Consider the following 15,360-nt stretch of genomic DNA (forward strand, 5'->3'; position numbering starts at 1 on the left):
TATTGTGAAAATAATTCCTTACATGTATAACTAATCCTTGTTGCGAAATAAAATAGTTTAGGGAATTAAAATTTGTAAATAATTTTATTACGGAAAAATAACATATTATAAGTAAGCCGAACGGTTCATTTGCTTAAAAAGCAATTACAGTGTAAATATAATTTCTCCGATACAGCCAGATTTTGTGCTATTTTAAGCTCCAAAAGAATCCAGAACGACCTCTTTAAGAAGATGCAGCTTCAATGGGACCTTCATTCCATCTGGATTCAGATAAACTTATCCGTGTGCCATCATTTTATTTGTCTGATCATTTCACTTTGTTTGAGTTGCTCGCCGCATCTGGAATTAAAGAAAACTGTCCCCCATTCGGTTAGAGCTTTTAGTCTTGACCTACAAACAACCTAGGTCGCCTCTCTGTTTTTTTTTTTTAATTTTTCTGAATGTTTCGTTGCCTCAGAGCGTAGGCGCTATACTTTTACTATCAAAGTTGAGCCGACGCTGATTTGCGACACCTTATCAGACCCCGGGGTGGTATAAAATTTTAATTGACTCGGAATAATTTCTTACTATGTCGTGCGAAACTGAGCTAATCTATATACTACAGTTTGCTGGGCGTCAATCACCTCGTTTGACTTTGAAAAGGTCTCTGATAATAGTGCGTTGTGGGTTTCCGTTCTATTTGCCCCCAAAATTTGGGTAAAGAAATTGGTTTCGCTAATTGAGCTTGAAGATTGTTAATTAAGTTAATGGAAAGAAAATCTATAAAAAATTAAATGTACTGTTCTGTATCTCGGAGGGAAATATATATCAAGTTAGAAGTTATTTACTTAGCGTTGGTTAAGTAGGTACTAGTTATTTTTTGATTTAATATTGTAATTCAGTGTTTCCTAAACTTGTCGGGACCGCGACCCATCTATTTTTAAGATCTATACGACAATAATGACCTTTCTAAGGACTGTTCCAAGATATCTTGTGATGGAGACTTTAACCACTTTCGGTTTGGTGGTCTCAAACTTACCAAATCTGACGGCAAAACCTCGGTAGGCTGCTTGGGAGGTTTTACTTGCCGCAACCGCAACCGTCGTCGTCGTCGTCGTCGTCGTCGTCATGTTCCTTTTCGAGCTTCTTGAGGACTTCCATTTTTTTGTCACACTCCTGAGATCCACCAAGGATTTTGATCTTCCTGCTCTTCTGCTTTTCCTTGAGAAGTTCACGGGGAGTCTTTTTGGGTGAATAGCACTCAGGCGAGCCCCCTTTTATCTCGGTATCATCATTTTTTTTCTTGGCGAAGAGCTCAAATGATGATACCACCTGTTGCAGGTGTATAGTCTCAGGAGATTCATCTTTAGAGACATTATCTGGTTTCACCTCTTGATATTCGGTTATTAGTTGGTTGGATCCTTCCCCGACGAGAGTCGTATGCCAACTCAAGGACCTCGTTAATTGGCAATTACTACTGGAGCTGGTGCTCAAGTAACGTCGACCCGAATAAGAGGACATTTTACGCTTGCCCTTGTTGTCCTTGGTCTCGTCTTTCTTGCCCCTTCCGAGGATCTTGTCGAAAAGGTGTTGAAGGAGTCCCTTCTCGGCTGGAGGGGTTGGCGCCGCTGGAATCTCCCCCGTAGTTTTGTCCAGCAATTTTAGGGACAGCTCTCCTTCATCCAACTTCGGTCTCTCTCGATTTTCCTGCACTAGAACCTTTTCTTCCACCTTGGTCTTCGTTTCATCCATTGCCTTGGGTGCCTTAACTTTTGTTTCTTTCTTTTCCGACTTGATCTCTGGAGCCTCCAGACTCGGGTTGGACTCGTCGGTTTCTTCAAGTTCGGCTTTACCCGACTCCACTGGGGCGTTCGAGGAGATCTCATGTGTTATTGGGTCATAGAGATCGCTTGGTGTTAGCTCCGAAGTAGTTTCCGATTTGCGTTTGTTCTTCGATTCAACCTTGTTTGATACATGTGCGGCAACATTTTGGGTGGCATCTGTTCTTTTGGCACTTTCTTCTGCAGATTTTACGAACGACGAAATTTTCTGGGCCAGATCAAAACTTCCCTGATCAATGTTGCTTTCATCCTCATCTTTTTTGCCTTTTTCAGACGCTGTACTGTTTATTGGATTATCACTCATTTGCTCTTCAATGAGGGAATCCAGGGCAGCAAGATTTGCGAAATAGTCATCGCCGTGATCGTCTTCCTCTTTTTTGATGGGGGCTGCTTCCTCCTCTCGAATATTAGAGTCTAAGTTGCCAAGTTTTTTGAAGTGATCATCAACGTTGACTCCCGAGGCAGTTTCAGCAAGTTTTCCTGTTCCAGTGATGGCGTTACCTTCCTTCTTATTGGGTCCGGTCGAAAGAACGGACAAAACATCCGCTTGGCTGTTTTTAGTGGCTGTAGAGAGCTCTGGTAGGGTCCACCAATTATCCGGACTTTCATTGAATTTTTCAAGTGTGTCGAATAATTCCTCGTTCTTAGTTTGCTCACCTTCTTCCTCGAACATTGCCACTATTTCCTCTGTGGACTGACCTTTAGATTCGTTTTTACTAACAGCAACTGTTTCTAGGGTTTGAGTCCCGATGACTACATTTGAGTTCTTGGAATCGCCCATTGAGGATCCCAAAACATCAGAATTCGAATTACTAGTCGCTGGAAGCTGATTAAGAATAAATTCGGTGACTTTTGTAGCATTACTGATCGCGGTAATAGGAGCATCTCTATCTGATTTTACTTCGGATAAGGGTACGGACTTAAACACCTGCTTAAACTCTGTTGGAGCTTCCTGCTCGGGCACGATTTTCAGTGGCAATGACAATGGAGGGCTGATATTGGGGGTATTTGTTGTGCCGGCATTCTGAATTGAGGGGAAGGAATTGCTCTCCAAAGGTAATGTGTCTTTCGGAACCCATTTATCGTTCTTCTTGTCCAAAGTACTATTTTTAAAGAAAGGCTTTTTTTTAACCTCTGAGGGGGTCATAATTGGTTCTGGGTTTTTCTTTTCAAGGGGAGCGGCATTTTTTTTATTTGCCAACTTGAAGTCTTCTGCCCACTTCTGGACCATTTCCTTAATAGCATCACTCTCCTGGACAGCCTCGACATTTTCAGTCCTTTTTTCTCGAGCTTTTTCTAATAACTGGTTGAATTGTTCACTGTTGTATATGAGATTACCTGGTTGGTTTCCTTGGGCTTTCTTCTTATAAGTCTTTTTCTCTCTAGGCATTTTGTAACTGGAATTCTGATTTTCCTTGTCAATGGTTTTATTCTCAGAATTTTGTCTATCTAGCGGGATTTTAGCTGGTTGGGCCTTAACATTCTTATTGTTTTGCTTATCTGTAGACCTTTTGTCCTTAGCTTCAGTTGGAGATTGCGACTTGGAGGTTTGAGATAGGGATTTATCTTTTGCCGCCTGTTGAGATATATCTTGAGGCTTTGTCTCATTAGGAGCAGGAAAAGTGGTTTGATGTGGCAGTACCTCCGTTGATTTCGTTACGCCCATAGAATTTTTGCCAGAATCTGAATCCTTCGTGCTGGAGTCCTTTGAGTTAAGCTCAGCTGTGGTTGAAGACAAGGGTTTATTATAAGGTTGATCCATTAAATTAAAAAGGGACGTTGCCAGGGACGACAGCTCGGATTCCATCGCCATGAGGTTGTTTAATTGAGACTCATCGTTTGGTTGGGTGGGCTTGGGAGTAGAATGGTTTGGATCATTAGTGAGTTCAAAAACTGTCGGAGTTCGTCCCTCTGGGTTTAATTCAAAAACTATTGGGGAGATGAGTCATTTTTTGCCCATCAATTTTCATCCTAGCTTTGCTTACCTTTCGATTCCAGAATCTTAACTGGAGACTCATCCACCTTGCTTCCGGAATTCTGGTTCTGTCCCAAATCGTTTTTTGTTAAACCCGATAAATCACTGTGATCAGAGGTGCAGACAATAGTGTGCGGATTTGGCGGCTTGACCTCCGCCGGTGGTAGCGGCTTCGAGCGGTTGGGATCGTCCTGGATTGGCAGGACCTCGGGCCTGAACTCGTTGGGCGAATCTGGTCGTCGCTCTCCCGGAACCGTCGGCGGATCGGGCGGGGCTGCTGTCGTCTCCAAGCCACCAGGTCCCTTGGCAGGACCTTCGGTTTGTCCCTCTAATCCCTGGACCGGTGCATTCTTTTCGCCGGACTCCCCCGATTCCGACGAGCTGATGTGCCGGCGTCTTCCCTGGTGTAGAGGCCCCAAGGACGTTTGGCGACCGAGTTGGCGGTGGAAGACGCGCAGCAGCTTGAGGCAACTGGATGTTCGGCGACAGGCCGCAACTCCGCCGAAAACAATTCCTGCCATCTGGCTGCTCGAAGAAGAACAAGTAAGTCGGCTGACTTACTAGTGGAAACTATACAAATTTGGTTTATCGAAAACACAGAGTGTCCAGAATTTAGAATTTGTGCATGACAAAGTCTTGGGTCTATTGAGTGATTCGCATTAGATTGCTGTGTTTTCTAGGCTATATTTATCGATTATAGGCTATATTTATACATGAGTTTAGAATTTGCGAGGGTTGTTGGCGTCCCTGGGCTGCACGTGGATCATCACCTTGATGGCGCCACCCAGACCCTTTCGCGAGGTTTCGAACGCCTTTGCCGTGTCCTTGATGTCGAAGTGGTGGGTCACCAGCCGCTTCACGTTCACCTTTCCAGAGGCCACCAAGGCCAAGGCGGCGGCATAGCTGAAAAGTGAATTCATCATTTAAAGGATTTATTTCTTTCAGGACTTGCACACTTACTCGTTGCAGTAGCGGAAAACGCCACGGAGATCCACTTCGCGGGCCAGGGCATTAATCAATGGAAGCTTCACCTCAGCGGCTCCCATGCCCACCACCACCACCACTCCACCGGATCGAGTGGCCTGAAGGAGAAAGTTGTACATTTAGTTAGGTGTTAGACAGGTTATAAAACCCCATGGGATGACTTACAAAAATGGCCAAGCGGGCGCTGCTCTCTGCACCGCAGCAATCGATCGCCTTGTCCGGAGAAGTGCCCAATGTTTTGCGGACGAGCTCCGCCGTCTCCTCGGCGGTCTGGTCCCGCTTCAGCAGAAGCGTGTGGGTGGCGCCCAGCTCCTTGGCCACATCGAGGCGCTGCTGCAGCAAGTCCGTGATCAGGATCTCTGATGCACCCATGGCCTGAGCAGCCTGTTAAGAGAAAAGTAGAAAGTATAAGTTATTATTTGTTAAAAATAACTGCCGTTTCCTTTAAGGTGTTGATATTTCTTTTAAATAATTGTATATTAAGAACTGAAACTTTTCTCGGGTTTGGAAAGCTTACATTATTTTGCAATCAACATTTTATAACAAATTTGGTTTGTTGTTCAGAAGGAAAGGAATTTGAATATTTATTTAAGATGTGCATAATTTTAAAAAGGTATTGAGTATTTGTGTTTTTTTATCCAACGTGCAAACTTAATAAACGAATATACCTATATTCATTAACACCTGAATAAGTATTAAGAAATAATGCTATCTTTCCTTTTTATACCAAAACTATTATGCCTTTTGTGAAATAATTTCATGTAAATTTCTAGATAACGTACTTGACTTTACACAATTAAAATTTAATAGGCTCTTTTTGTTGAGGTTAACTCACCATCAGAGTGACCAGGCCGATGGGTCCTGCTCCCAGGATGAGGACCTTGGAGCCGAGGGAGACCTCCGCCCGCTTGCAGGCGTGCACGCCCACCGAGAGCGGCTCGAGCAGGGCGCCCTCCTCCATGGAGACGTGGTCGGGCAGCTTGAAGCAGAAGTCCGCCGGGTGCTTGTAGAAGCGGGTGAGGTTTCCATCGTAGGGGGCGTGGCGCAGAAGACCATTCCGGGGCAGAGGTTGTACTGGCCCTGCTTGCAGTGGTCGCAGTAGCGGCAGGGTACTCCCGGCTCGATGGCAACCCTGTCACCCACCTTCAGGGTGGTCACCTTCTTGCCCAGCTTGGTCACCACGCCGGCGGATTCGTGGCCAATCACCATCGGCTTGGTGAGCACGAAGTCACCGATTCTTCCGTGGGCAAGGTAGTGCACATCAGAGCCGCAGATGCCGACACTGTCCATGGCTAAAAGAACCTCTAAAATAGGGAAAAAATTATATTTAGGACATATACATTTTGGAAACTGAAAATTAAGCGCAAGTGCCATAAAGCCATTATATGATCCCAAACAGAAATAATTACTTTGGCAACTTCCATTAAATTTACAACCCATTGACTAGCATGAGTTGCCCTTTTTGTCATATCAGTAAACGATTAATTCATGTTCATTTGACCTTGAAACGTTTTTGTTTGAGGTAGGGGGTCATTAAGCTGATAAGAAAATATATTAAATACAAAATTAGTTAAACAAATCGTGTAAATCTCTTCCTATATTTCGGTGTATTTTTCACCAACAAATTTATATGACAGCCTTTTTATTACAATTTTTTTAAATTATTCAAAATACATATTACTTACCATCATCTGCTATTTCTGGAATAGGACGTTGTTCCTATTAATATAGAAGAAGTCGTTTATAATCCAATCTAGCAATGATGTCCCTTTCTGGCTTACCAATCGCATGTCCTCGATGCCGTACAGCACTGCCGTCAAATTATCCTTGGCCATTTTAGCTTAGATCGAACTTAGAGAACCACACGCTGGAAATGCCGATTTGCAACTGATTCAAATATTTTTAAACGTGCAATAGTGAACCCCTAAATTAGCGGTTATCAGTTGATAGCACAGTTGTGTGTGTGAAAACGTGACGTAGAAAACGCTGATAGCGATAACAAATAAATCGACACCACACCCACCTTCAATTTGCGGTCAAATGTTATCACTCTTATCACCACTTAAATACACCTGTTTGGTCGTTATTGTTTACATTTTTATTGCAGTGTAGTAAACGGGTATCCTAGATTTGTGCAAAAATGTAAACACCGAGTAAAAAGATTTAATGACAATGAATGACCTATAAAGACCGAAGCACATTTGGCTTAAGAAGTTAAAGCAAGGTAGCTTGACTTTAAAAGATCAAATGGGAATATAAACTTGATAAGCTATCTCCTGATCTTGAATATTAACGTTTGTAAGCCTTTTGGCGTTGCGTAATATACTTAGTGTTTATTCAATTGAATTATAAACGAATAATAAAATATTTTTTTATAAATTAATCATTCAAATTTTTCTTTCCAGCTTTATACTACTAAGTATCGGTTCCTTTTTGTTTTTTCATTTTATTCCGTTTCAGAACCCATTTTTATTCTTAAATTGAAGACTACTTGTCGTATACGTAATAATTCTGAATGCTTTTATTTGCGTTCTTTTGTTTACATAAATTCGGATTCGGATTGCAGAACATTTTATTTCAAAATGTCCATGACTGGCACACCTTTATATAAATGAAAAGCAGAGCACAACACCCCACTAATGTCCTTCGACGTGGGGAATGTACTTTAGCACAAATAGAGGATGTCCTCAATGTGTCATTGCGGACATTTAACAGAACATCAAAAGAGGTTGCGCCATAAATATGCAGACCCCAACTTCGACCCCTCAGCTAGTTCACATCCACCCCCAATCCGGATCTGCTGGTTCTCCTGGAACTGAACCATTTGTAATTTTTTGCTCGGACAATGGCAACGACAAACAAATTTTAGTCCACTTCTGTTTTATGGCAAATTAATGGAGCGACATGCTGCCCATGTTCGCAATGGAACTTCACTCCATGCACTCGAGCCTAGCAGGTGGCCCCAGCTTCCGCCCACTCCACTCTTACCCCCCGCTTTGGGCAGCCTGCCTCCCTTTTTCTCATCTGCGTTTTCTTCACACATGCCGAATAAACATGGCTTATTGCGTACCCTAAAATGAGGCGGTACTCTTTGATTTCAAACCGAATTTATACAAATTAAAAAAAAATTATATATTTCATGTTCATTATTTTTTTATAAAATAAAGAAAAGCAAATTAAAACCTTGTGTAATAATGTATACACTAATTAGGTGCTACTGAATTGGTACACTTTATATCCTTAGGATCGATTACTTAACATTTAATTTTTATCAATAAAGATATTAGCAATATATATTTACAATATATTTAATGTTTATTGGTTTAAAAGCCGTTATCGCCTCTGTACAGGGTATTCAAGGTTTTCAGTCCATGATCTTTATTGTCTTTTGTTTTAGTTGTTGCTACTGCCTCTGTCACTGATGTCGATTTTGCGCAGGCCGTATGTTTGGGTGTTGCTTTCTTTTGGCTTGGTTATGTGTTGCCAGGACGGGCTAACATATTGGACATTTATTATTTTTCGTGAGTGTTTTTGCTCGTCGAGTAAATTATGGCGGTCCGATGTGGGTGGAACTGGACCAAAACCCTAGCTACTAGTGATGGGAAGAAGCTGGTTCCCTGTGCTGAGGGATTTGTTTTTAGTACCATTTACATTAACACTTTCGTAACTAATAATCGTGCATATTATTAGCTACCCTTGTAATATCTAGGTATTAAGTTTATTAGCTATAAAATAAATAAATGATGGCTAGGTGCAGTATATTAGCGATTCTGTTTACTTTAGTTCTAAGAAAAATATTATTTAAACCTATACTGTAACCTTACTAATGTAAGAGAACTGCATCCCGTATTCATTGTCCATAATTTGGTAACCTAACAAAAAAGCTTTCCATCACTGACTCCACAATTTTTTATTGTTTGGAGCTTCTCCCTTACAAATTGGTTCGCAACTCTCTTCTCAGTTGACACTGAATGTTCACTGAATGTTTAGGCAGCTCAGATTAGATCTGTATTAGTTCCGTGATAAAACCGGCGGAATGGAATCGGATTCAAATAAGAGCGATCAAGGGTGGGGGTCAGTCTGTGGAGGCGCGTGGGAGGGGGCGTGGCGGTTTCGCAGGCGTGTTAAATTAATAATTGCATAAATTTTACATGTGCTGTTGCATGAGTTATGAACGAAACGGCATAAATCGCGAATAATGTGCACACTGGCCGTGCGAATATTTATGAGCGTGACTGTAAATCATCAAACCATAAACGCACTTGCAACGCCAACACCAAGCGGCCGCTATATGCACCGATCCTCCCGACCTTTTGCTCTCTTCCACTTGGGGTCGTGCACTATGAGAAACAAGTTCATGCTAAGCTTAGAAGACGATTGGTAAATGGTTCAAGATTGTTAAACACAGCGTTCACTTCTGTAAGTTACCCACAACGTTTTTGTAATATTTCATTTGTGATATCAAATGATATCGCAAATATTCAAATACTAATTTTCTTTTTTAACCATTAATAAACAATTTTTTCAATATATGTATAATAATTTCATAAAAAAAAACACTGGCAACATGTTAGAAAGGTTATCATACATATTAATATAATTATATATAGTATGCTATATAACACTTTTGATATTTATAGTAATATTTATTACCTTATGTACATTTTATGTTCACTGTTACCCGAGTAATTCCACAGGTCGAATCATATTTAAATAACCTGATGTCATTTTTTCCCTGAATGGTGCAATTCCGTTTGTCGTTTGAAATTTTCAAAAATTCTGCCATGATAAATGCGCGAACTTAATGAAGTTGCATAATTGTTAAAATACGATTTAAAATATTTGTGCATTTATGCATTAAATTATCCAAGTGAATGAAAACCTGAACTTATTTTTAAAATCACTGTGCGATTATTTTAAATTGGAATAAATTTAAAGACATTTATTACTGTACTATGTGTGTGCTTTTAATATTTAATAAAACGTAGACAATAATTGTTAGTAACTAAATGAAATTGTTGAAGTCAAATTATTTAATGTATTCCTTTGTTAAATAATGCAATCAGAATTCTCATTTTCGTCGAAAGCCTAAAAATATGCAGCACTTTTGAAATTCTGCAGTATTTTTCCAGAGAGCCAGGAAAACAAATATAGTACGCCAAAGATGTTGTCTTCAGAATGTCCTTCGTAACTGTCTTTGTCAATGAAGGACTTCCGGCAGCTCCCGGCCATTAGTCTTAATACACGCATGGAGATGAACCGAAATTTGCCCAATAAAAGTTCGATGCCATAAATTAAGAGCGCATCCTGCGCCATGTCCATGGCCCAGAGCCAAGGATACGAAGGATACCAGGCGCCAGCTGCCGAAACGGACGAAGGGCATTGGTTGGGGGTTTTGGCCAGGGGCGAAGGTGTTGACCAGTGGAGGAGGAGATATGCGATCAGTAAATACGTTTCCGTTCCGACTGCTAATACACTTCCTGCAGGACTCGACTTTAATTCTTAAACACACGCCAGCTGGTGATGGATGAAACCGAGGGGCCCCCAAAAAATAACGGGAGATACAAAGTCATTACTCTCAGCTGGTGCGCTGCAAACTCGCAACACTTTGATGTTTCAAAAATTATTTCATTTTCTATATCCTCCACTCCACTCCACTCCAGATGCAGCAGAAAAAGGAGCAGGACACTCGTGGAGAAGCCAGGAGGCCAGGACGCGGGCTTAGATTTATGGCCGGGAGCCAGACAAAGTGTCTGCGGTTCGGTCAGAGCCTTCAAGGCGAATTCTGCGGGCCTTTGTGTATCGTCCTTCCCGTCGCAGTTGCATAGTTTTCCACTGCGCTTTTCCCCACAGTTCGGCGAGCAGGAAAAGCGGCAAAAAGTTGAGGAATGGTGCAAACTTGGCCGGGTCACATGTGAGTCAAAGTAACGGAGACGTTGCAGCTGAAGGAGAAGATTGGTTAGTCAAGTTTTCCGCAGCGCCGATGCATCTCTCAAGACGAAAGTGCAGCGATGGCAAAAAAAGTTGAATCGGATGTCGGAAGCACTCCATTCAATCTGCAAACAAGCCGCAACTGCAGCGAAATGAGATATTCGTTTTTTATTTAAATTTCAAGGCGGCAGAAAAACATCTTTGTCTGGTATCTTGTGTCCACTGTTGCTCTTGGCTTTGATGCTTCAACAGAGTATGGCTTTATTATATTGTTTCTATAATGGATATTTCTAAAAATGCTTACTTTTACTATACGTTTTAAAAGACAAGTTCAACTCACATAACCGTAATAAATTTTTGAAATATTCACATTTATGTACGGTTGTGCACAACCAAATTCAGAATTTGTTTCGCCAAAGTGATTCTCATAAAAATCATTCATTTATTAAAAGAAAAGCGTAAAAAATCTATTTAAACTTTTAAAGCTTTGTTTTTATTTTATTTTGTATAGTTTATTAAGGCTCTTGTAAGAAAAAATTGTTTCTGAGAGTACATATTTTTTTTAATATACATATAATGCTTTTATTATACTATTAATTATTTACAAAATAAAGACGTTCAAAAAAATCACTTAAAACATGAAGTATTTTATTTAACATTTTTAAATTATTTAAATTTACAAAAAATAATTGACTCTTAAACGAAAAAAAACTCAAGCTGTGGTAGGTACAATATTATTTTTTTCTCTGTGTTTCCTGTTGGTTCTTCTGGTGATTTTTCTTTTGCGGCACCCAAGTTTTCCACTGCTGCTGAGTTTTTCACTGCAGCTTCCGGCGCGAGGAAGATGAATGCCTCGCCAACGAAAACACGATGACGCCAATAGTTTTTCCTTTCTCAGCTCAGTCTCAGCTGAGTTCTGCTTTTCCAAGTTCAGCTCAGCTTGTGGTCTCCAAGTTTTGTTGATTTAGGGAGCCGGGAAGGATTTCTGGTGCGTTGCTATTAGGTTTTTGCAAAAGTTCCTTCGTGTTTTCAAATAATTTGTAAATTTGTCAAGTGCGGAATACCCACAAAGAAAGCTGATATATTATAGCACGAGAAAACTTACAACCTGGACTGAAGTCAAATTAGGTTAAATCCCATGTAGCGTTTATTGTTTCACAAATCCAAATTATTAACAACTATAAGTAAGTTTCTAATAAAAGTTGAAAATAATGTTATTATCTATTTTTAACAAATTTTGTAAGTCTGAAAAGACTTATGTCTTAAAAAAATATATAAGTAAGAGAACTAATCTTTTGACCCGGAATGGCTTTCATCTTAAAGTCTTAGTCTACTTTTTGGGGTCTTATTCTCCGAATCTTTCTAAAAAAAACTTTGCAACACTTTGTATATTTTGGAGTAATGTAATTTCGTTGTTTAATCCAGACCAAAACAAAGGAAGTATTTTAACAAATTTGACAACCGAAAATCTTCTTTTAAAACGTTTAGCACTCTGCGGGCAAAACAATCAACCAGTTTCAGCCATCAGTTAATTTATACCCATAAGCTCATTGTGACTTTGGCTCGTTAATTCACACATCGGCAATATAAATTAAATAATGTGTCCCATAGAGGGGGCGCCCACTAAATTAAAAATGATATAGAGAAGGCAATTCACACAGTCATTGCGGGCATTGTCAGGGGAGCCGAGAAACGGAGAACTTGCCTAATTAATTTCCATTACAACGTGCCATGGGTTGCAGATTTTCAAGGGCAGCTGGTAAATATATTTTAAAATATTCGGGCTGCCAAGTTGCGCGATTAAATTAAGTGACGCGGAACTAAATCATTTTGTCGCGTCACAATTCACACTCTCAGAAGTCAGAGGATGGAATCGGGGAGATATATGTAGTTGTATAAGGCACATCCTGGTAGGCTTCTTGCAATTTGTCTACACTTTTGAAGGGTTGCAAGAGCAATTTTCACTACTCGGCACTCAGTGAAATTGGCTCATTTGCATTCGAAATTTAAATTAATGCAAAACCGCTGAAAATGGCAAAAAAGCTGTTGGGTAAAGTTTTGGCTGGACCAGCTTCCCTAGCTTGCTGTTGTTGTTTTTCCGTGGTCATGATGGGTGGTAGGGGGAGGGGAATGATGGCGGGAGGCGGTGAGGGGGCGGTGAGCCCTGGCTGATCATAAATATTCGCTGGGGCTCGTTAGAGCTGCGAGCGAATGAACGCGACTTCCTTACTAACTACGCACGAAATCAAGTGGGGAAATTTTCTCAGGGAGCAGCTGCCGCGGAAAATGTGTGCGGCCAGGGTTTCCCAACCGCCCCCCCCCAAACCGCTCCAACGGCCCCCAGCTCCCCACTTTCCAGCAGCTACTTTTGCCGCAGTTCCTTATATTCCGTATTCCCAGGAGCCAGCAGCAACAACATTAGGAGGAACATCTTACTCGCCTTTTTAAAATGTCCAATAAAAATTGCCGACACATTTCGCCCATATTTCTTCGGAATCCCATATAAATCACGCGCTGTAATCCCTCATGCTATCGCCGCGTCGTCTTGGCTTCCTCCTCCTGCCTCTCGCCTCCTTTTGAGACCCAAGATGCAGGGTGGAAAGTGGGAGGACGTGGGATGGGGATGTGGGAGTGGCAGCCTTCTGACTTTGGCAGTTTGGCAATAAGAAAGTTTTTCTTTTCCCCTCGCTGTGGTGCGGTTTCTTCGTCTGCTGCCGCCGCTCCTCTCCGCTGGTCGAAACAGAATCCCAAAAAACACCCTCCCTTGCCACGCCACCCATCTTTTGGCCATGCGTGCGTGTGTTGGCCAACAAACGCGCACTCTCCGGCCTCATTATTGGGCGCTGGCGATTATTTGAAATTGCAAAAGTTTCATTCATGGCCGGGGCATACGTAAATGGAAAATATACGTTCTCGGGCCAGATAAATCAATAGGTGCACCAAAACATGTCCGGAATTCTAAATTCAAATGAGCAGCTTACTTTCCAATCCACTTAAATAATAATATTTTGCTGGGCTTAAACTAGCCTTTTTAAAAAATTTTAAACTTTTACCTACAGAGGCGCTTTTTTTAATATATTTCTGAATTTTTAAAAGTCAAAGCATTCAATGCAAAATGTGCGAAAAATGTTTTAGTTTTATTATGAATCAGATCTGAAAAAAATTGGTTCATTTAATTTTGAATTTATTAGAAGACCACCATGTAAAATAAAATAATAAGATTTATTTAAAAGCAACATAAAACACGTGGCTTTTACAAAAGAACACACAAATTTTGTATTTGGATAACATATAAAATTTATGGAAAATCGAAAATATCAATTTTATAAAAATGTTGAAGTTCAATTAGAATGTTCTCATTGCAGCTTAAAAACTTTCTTGCCTTTCCAGCACTTTGTGTGATTAACTTTACAGGCAACTAAATTTTAATTAAATTTACAAATTTTGCAAATTGAAAGAGTCTTGGAGTCCGTGGCTGTTGCTCCACCTTGTTTGTTGCTCACAATTATGATACCCGTGAGCAATGCATCATTTTAATGGGGGCGGAGGAAGTATTGCAGCATCAGACTTAATGTGGCACTCGCATGAAGTCCTGTTCTCCAGGAACTTACGGAAAACACGCGAAAATAACCGGCGCATATTGTCCAAATTTGTTCTCTATAAATTTTGTAAACAAAAACACCCGAAAATAAGAGAAATGGATAAGTGCAAAGTGAGGGAAGTGCAAATCGTGCTGCGAAGGTGAGGTAAGAGCAAAAGGCCCAGGTCGGGGTCACCACTTGGTTCGGATGGGTTTTGGGTTTCATTCGCCGGCGGATTCATTTGAGTGGGTGGTTGTGGGGGTGGTGGTTGGCTGGTTGGGTGGCTGAGTGGCTCGGTGGTTGGATGTGGAGGCTGCCGAAAGGCAAAAGAACTATGTTTGGCGAGAGAGATAAAGCAATAAATTCTGTCAGAAATTTAATTTGATAATAAATCTTTGCTTCTAGCGCTACGGAATTTATTTCATTCGCACACACTCACACGTTGTATATAGAAATTCGTGCACATAATAAAACAAAAAGCAACAACAACAGGAGAGCCGAAAAGGGAAGGAAAGGAACCGGATCGAAAAAACGTGCGTGCATGCCAAGGATGAATGAGGATACCCGAACATGACACTTATGGATGTTCCACCACACACACACACACGAGTCCACGTCCCTTTTTCCCCAACAGAATACGCACCTTTCTGTACCTTTGTGTGGGTGCTCCTGGGAGTGGGCACCACAAAATGGTTTCTAATCCGGTACTTTCCCTTTTGCCCAACTGTCGTTTGCTCCTTATCACATTTCGAATGGCCCGAAGCGTTGATAACTTTAAAGTGAAAATGAAAAGGGGAATATTTCGTGATATACGAATATTTTTATTATATCACACACTTATATTCCATTTAATTGGAAAGTGTTTGATTTATTAGAAAACCTTTTTTTTTAATTTCCATAACTTTTTTTTTTAACCAAATGTTGTTATTAATTATACCAAATATGAAACCTAGCATTTTTGGATAAGTTATTTGTTTTTTTTTTATTAAAGGCACAAAATAATTCTAAAGCCCATAATTTTATGATTTTACTAAACTTTGCTCGGAAGCTATGTGTTTTTGGTCGCAAA

The 15,360-nt window shown here is 40.7% G+C and overlaps 2 protein-coding genes across 3 annotated transcripts; both read right to left on the reverse strand.

Annotated features, from left to right (window-relative positions):
- Positions 1 to 65: 65 nt before the first annotated feature.
- LOC108089094 (titin homolog) lies at positions 66 to 4,423 on the reverse strand. Of its 2 annotated transcripts, none has more exons than XM_017187209.2 (3): positions 3,806 to 4,423; positions 1,019 to 3,749; positions 66 to 339 (listed from the first exon to the last, which is right to left on the reverse strand). In XM_017187209.2, exons 1-2 carry the CDS (start codon positions 4,314 to 4,316, stop codon positions 1,060 to 1,062), a joined length of 3,201 nt encoding a protein of 1,066 aa, XP_017042698.2. In that variant the 5' UTR covers positions 4,317 to 4,423; the 3' UTR covers positions 66 to 339; positions 1,019 to 1,059. The 2 variants fall into 2 exon arrangements, with proteins under 2 accessions (XP_017042698.2, XP_017042697.2); XM_017187208.2 differs by having other exon boundaries at positions 66 to 355.
- Positions 4,424 to 4,459: 36 nt separating this feature from the next.
- LOC108089095 (sorbitol dehydrogenase) lies at positions 4,460 to 6,668 on the reverse strand. The gene is given in 7 exon segments (XM_017187210.2): positions 4,460 to 4,698; positions 4,756 to 4,877; positions 4,945 to 5,163; positions 5,615 to 5,817; positions 5,820 to 6,083; positions 6,465 to 6,498; positions 6,561 to 6,668. Coding segments are annotated over 7 exon segments (1,080 nt in total). The 5' UTR covers positions 6,615 to 6,668; the 3' UTR covers positions 4,460 to 4,514.
- Positions 6,669 to 15,360: the final 8,692 nt, after the last annotated feature.

The sequence above is a fragment of the Drosophila ficusphila genome, unplaced genomic scaffold (genome assembly GCF_018152265.1).
Source record: "Drosophila ficusphila isolate 14025-0441.05 unplaced genomic scaffold, ASM1815226v1 contig_791, whole genome shotgun sequence".
Lineage (NCBI taxonomy): Eukaryota > Metazoa > Arthropoda > Insecta > Diptera > Drosophilidae > Drosophila > Drosophila ficusphila.

Excerpts from the sequence above, each read along its gene's own strand:
- LOC108089094 (XM_017187209.2), bottom strand. The coding sequence starts at position 4,316 with ATGGCAGGAATTGTTTTCGGCGGAGTTGCGGCCTGTCGCCGAACATCC. Across the intron at positions 3,750-3,805 it reads TAAGATTCTGGAATCGAAAG|TTTTTGAATTAAACCCAGAG; the intron begins GTAAGCAAAGCT and ends TCTCCCCAATAG.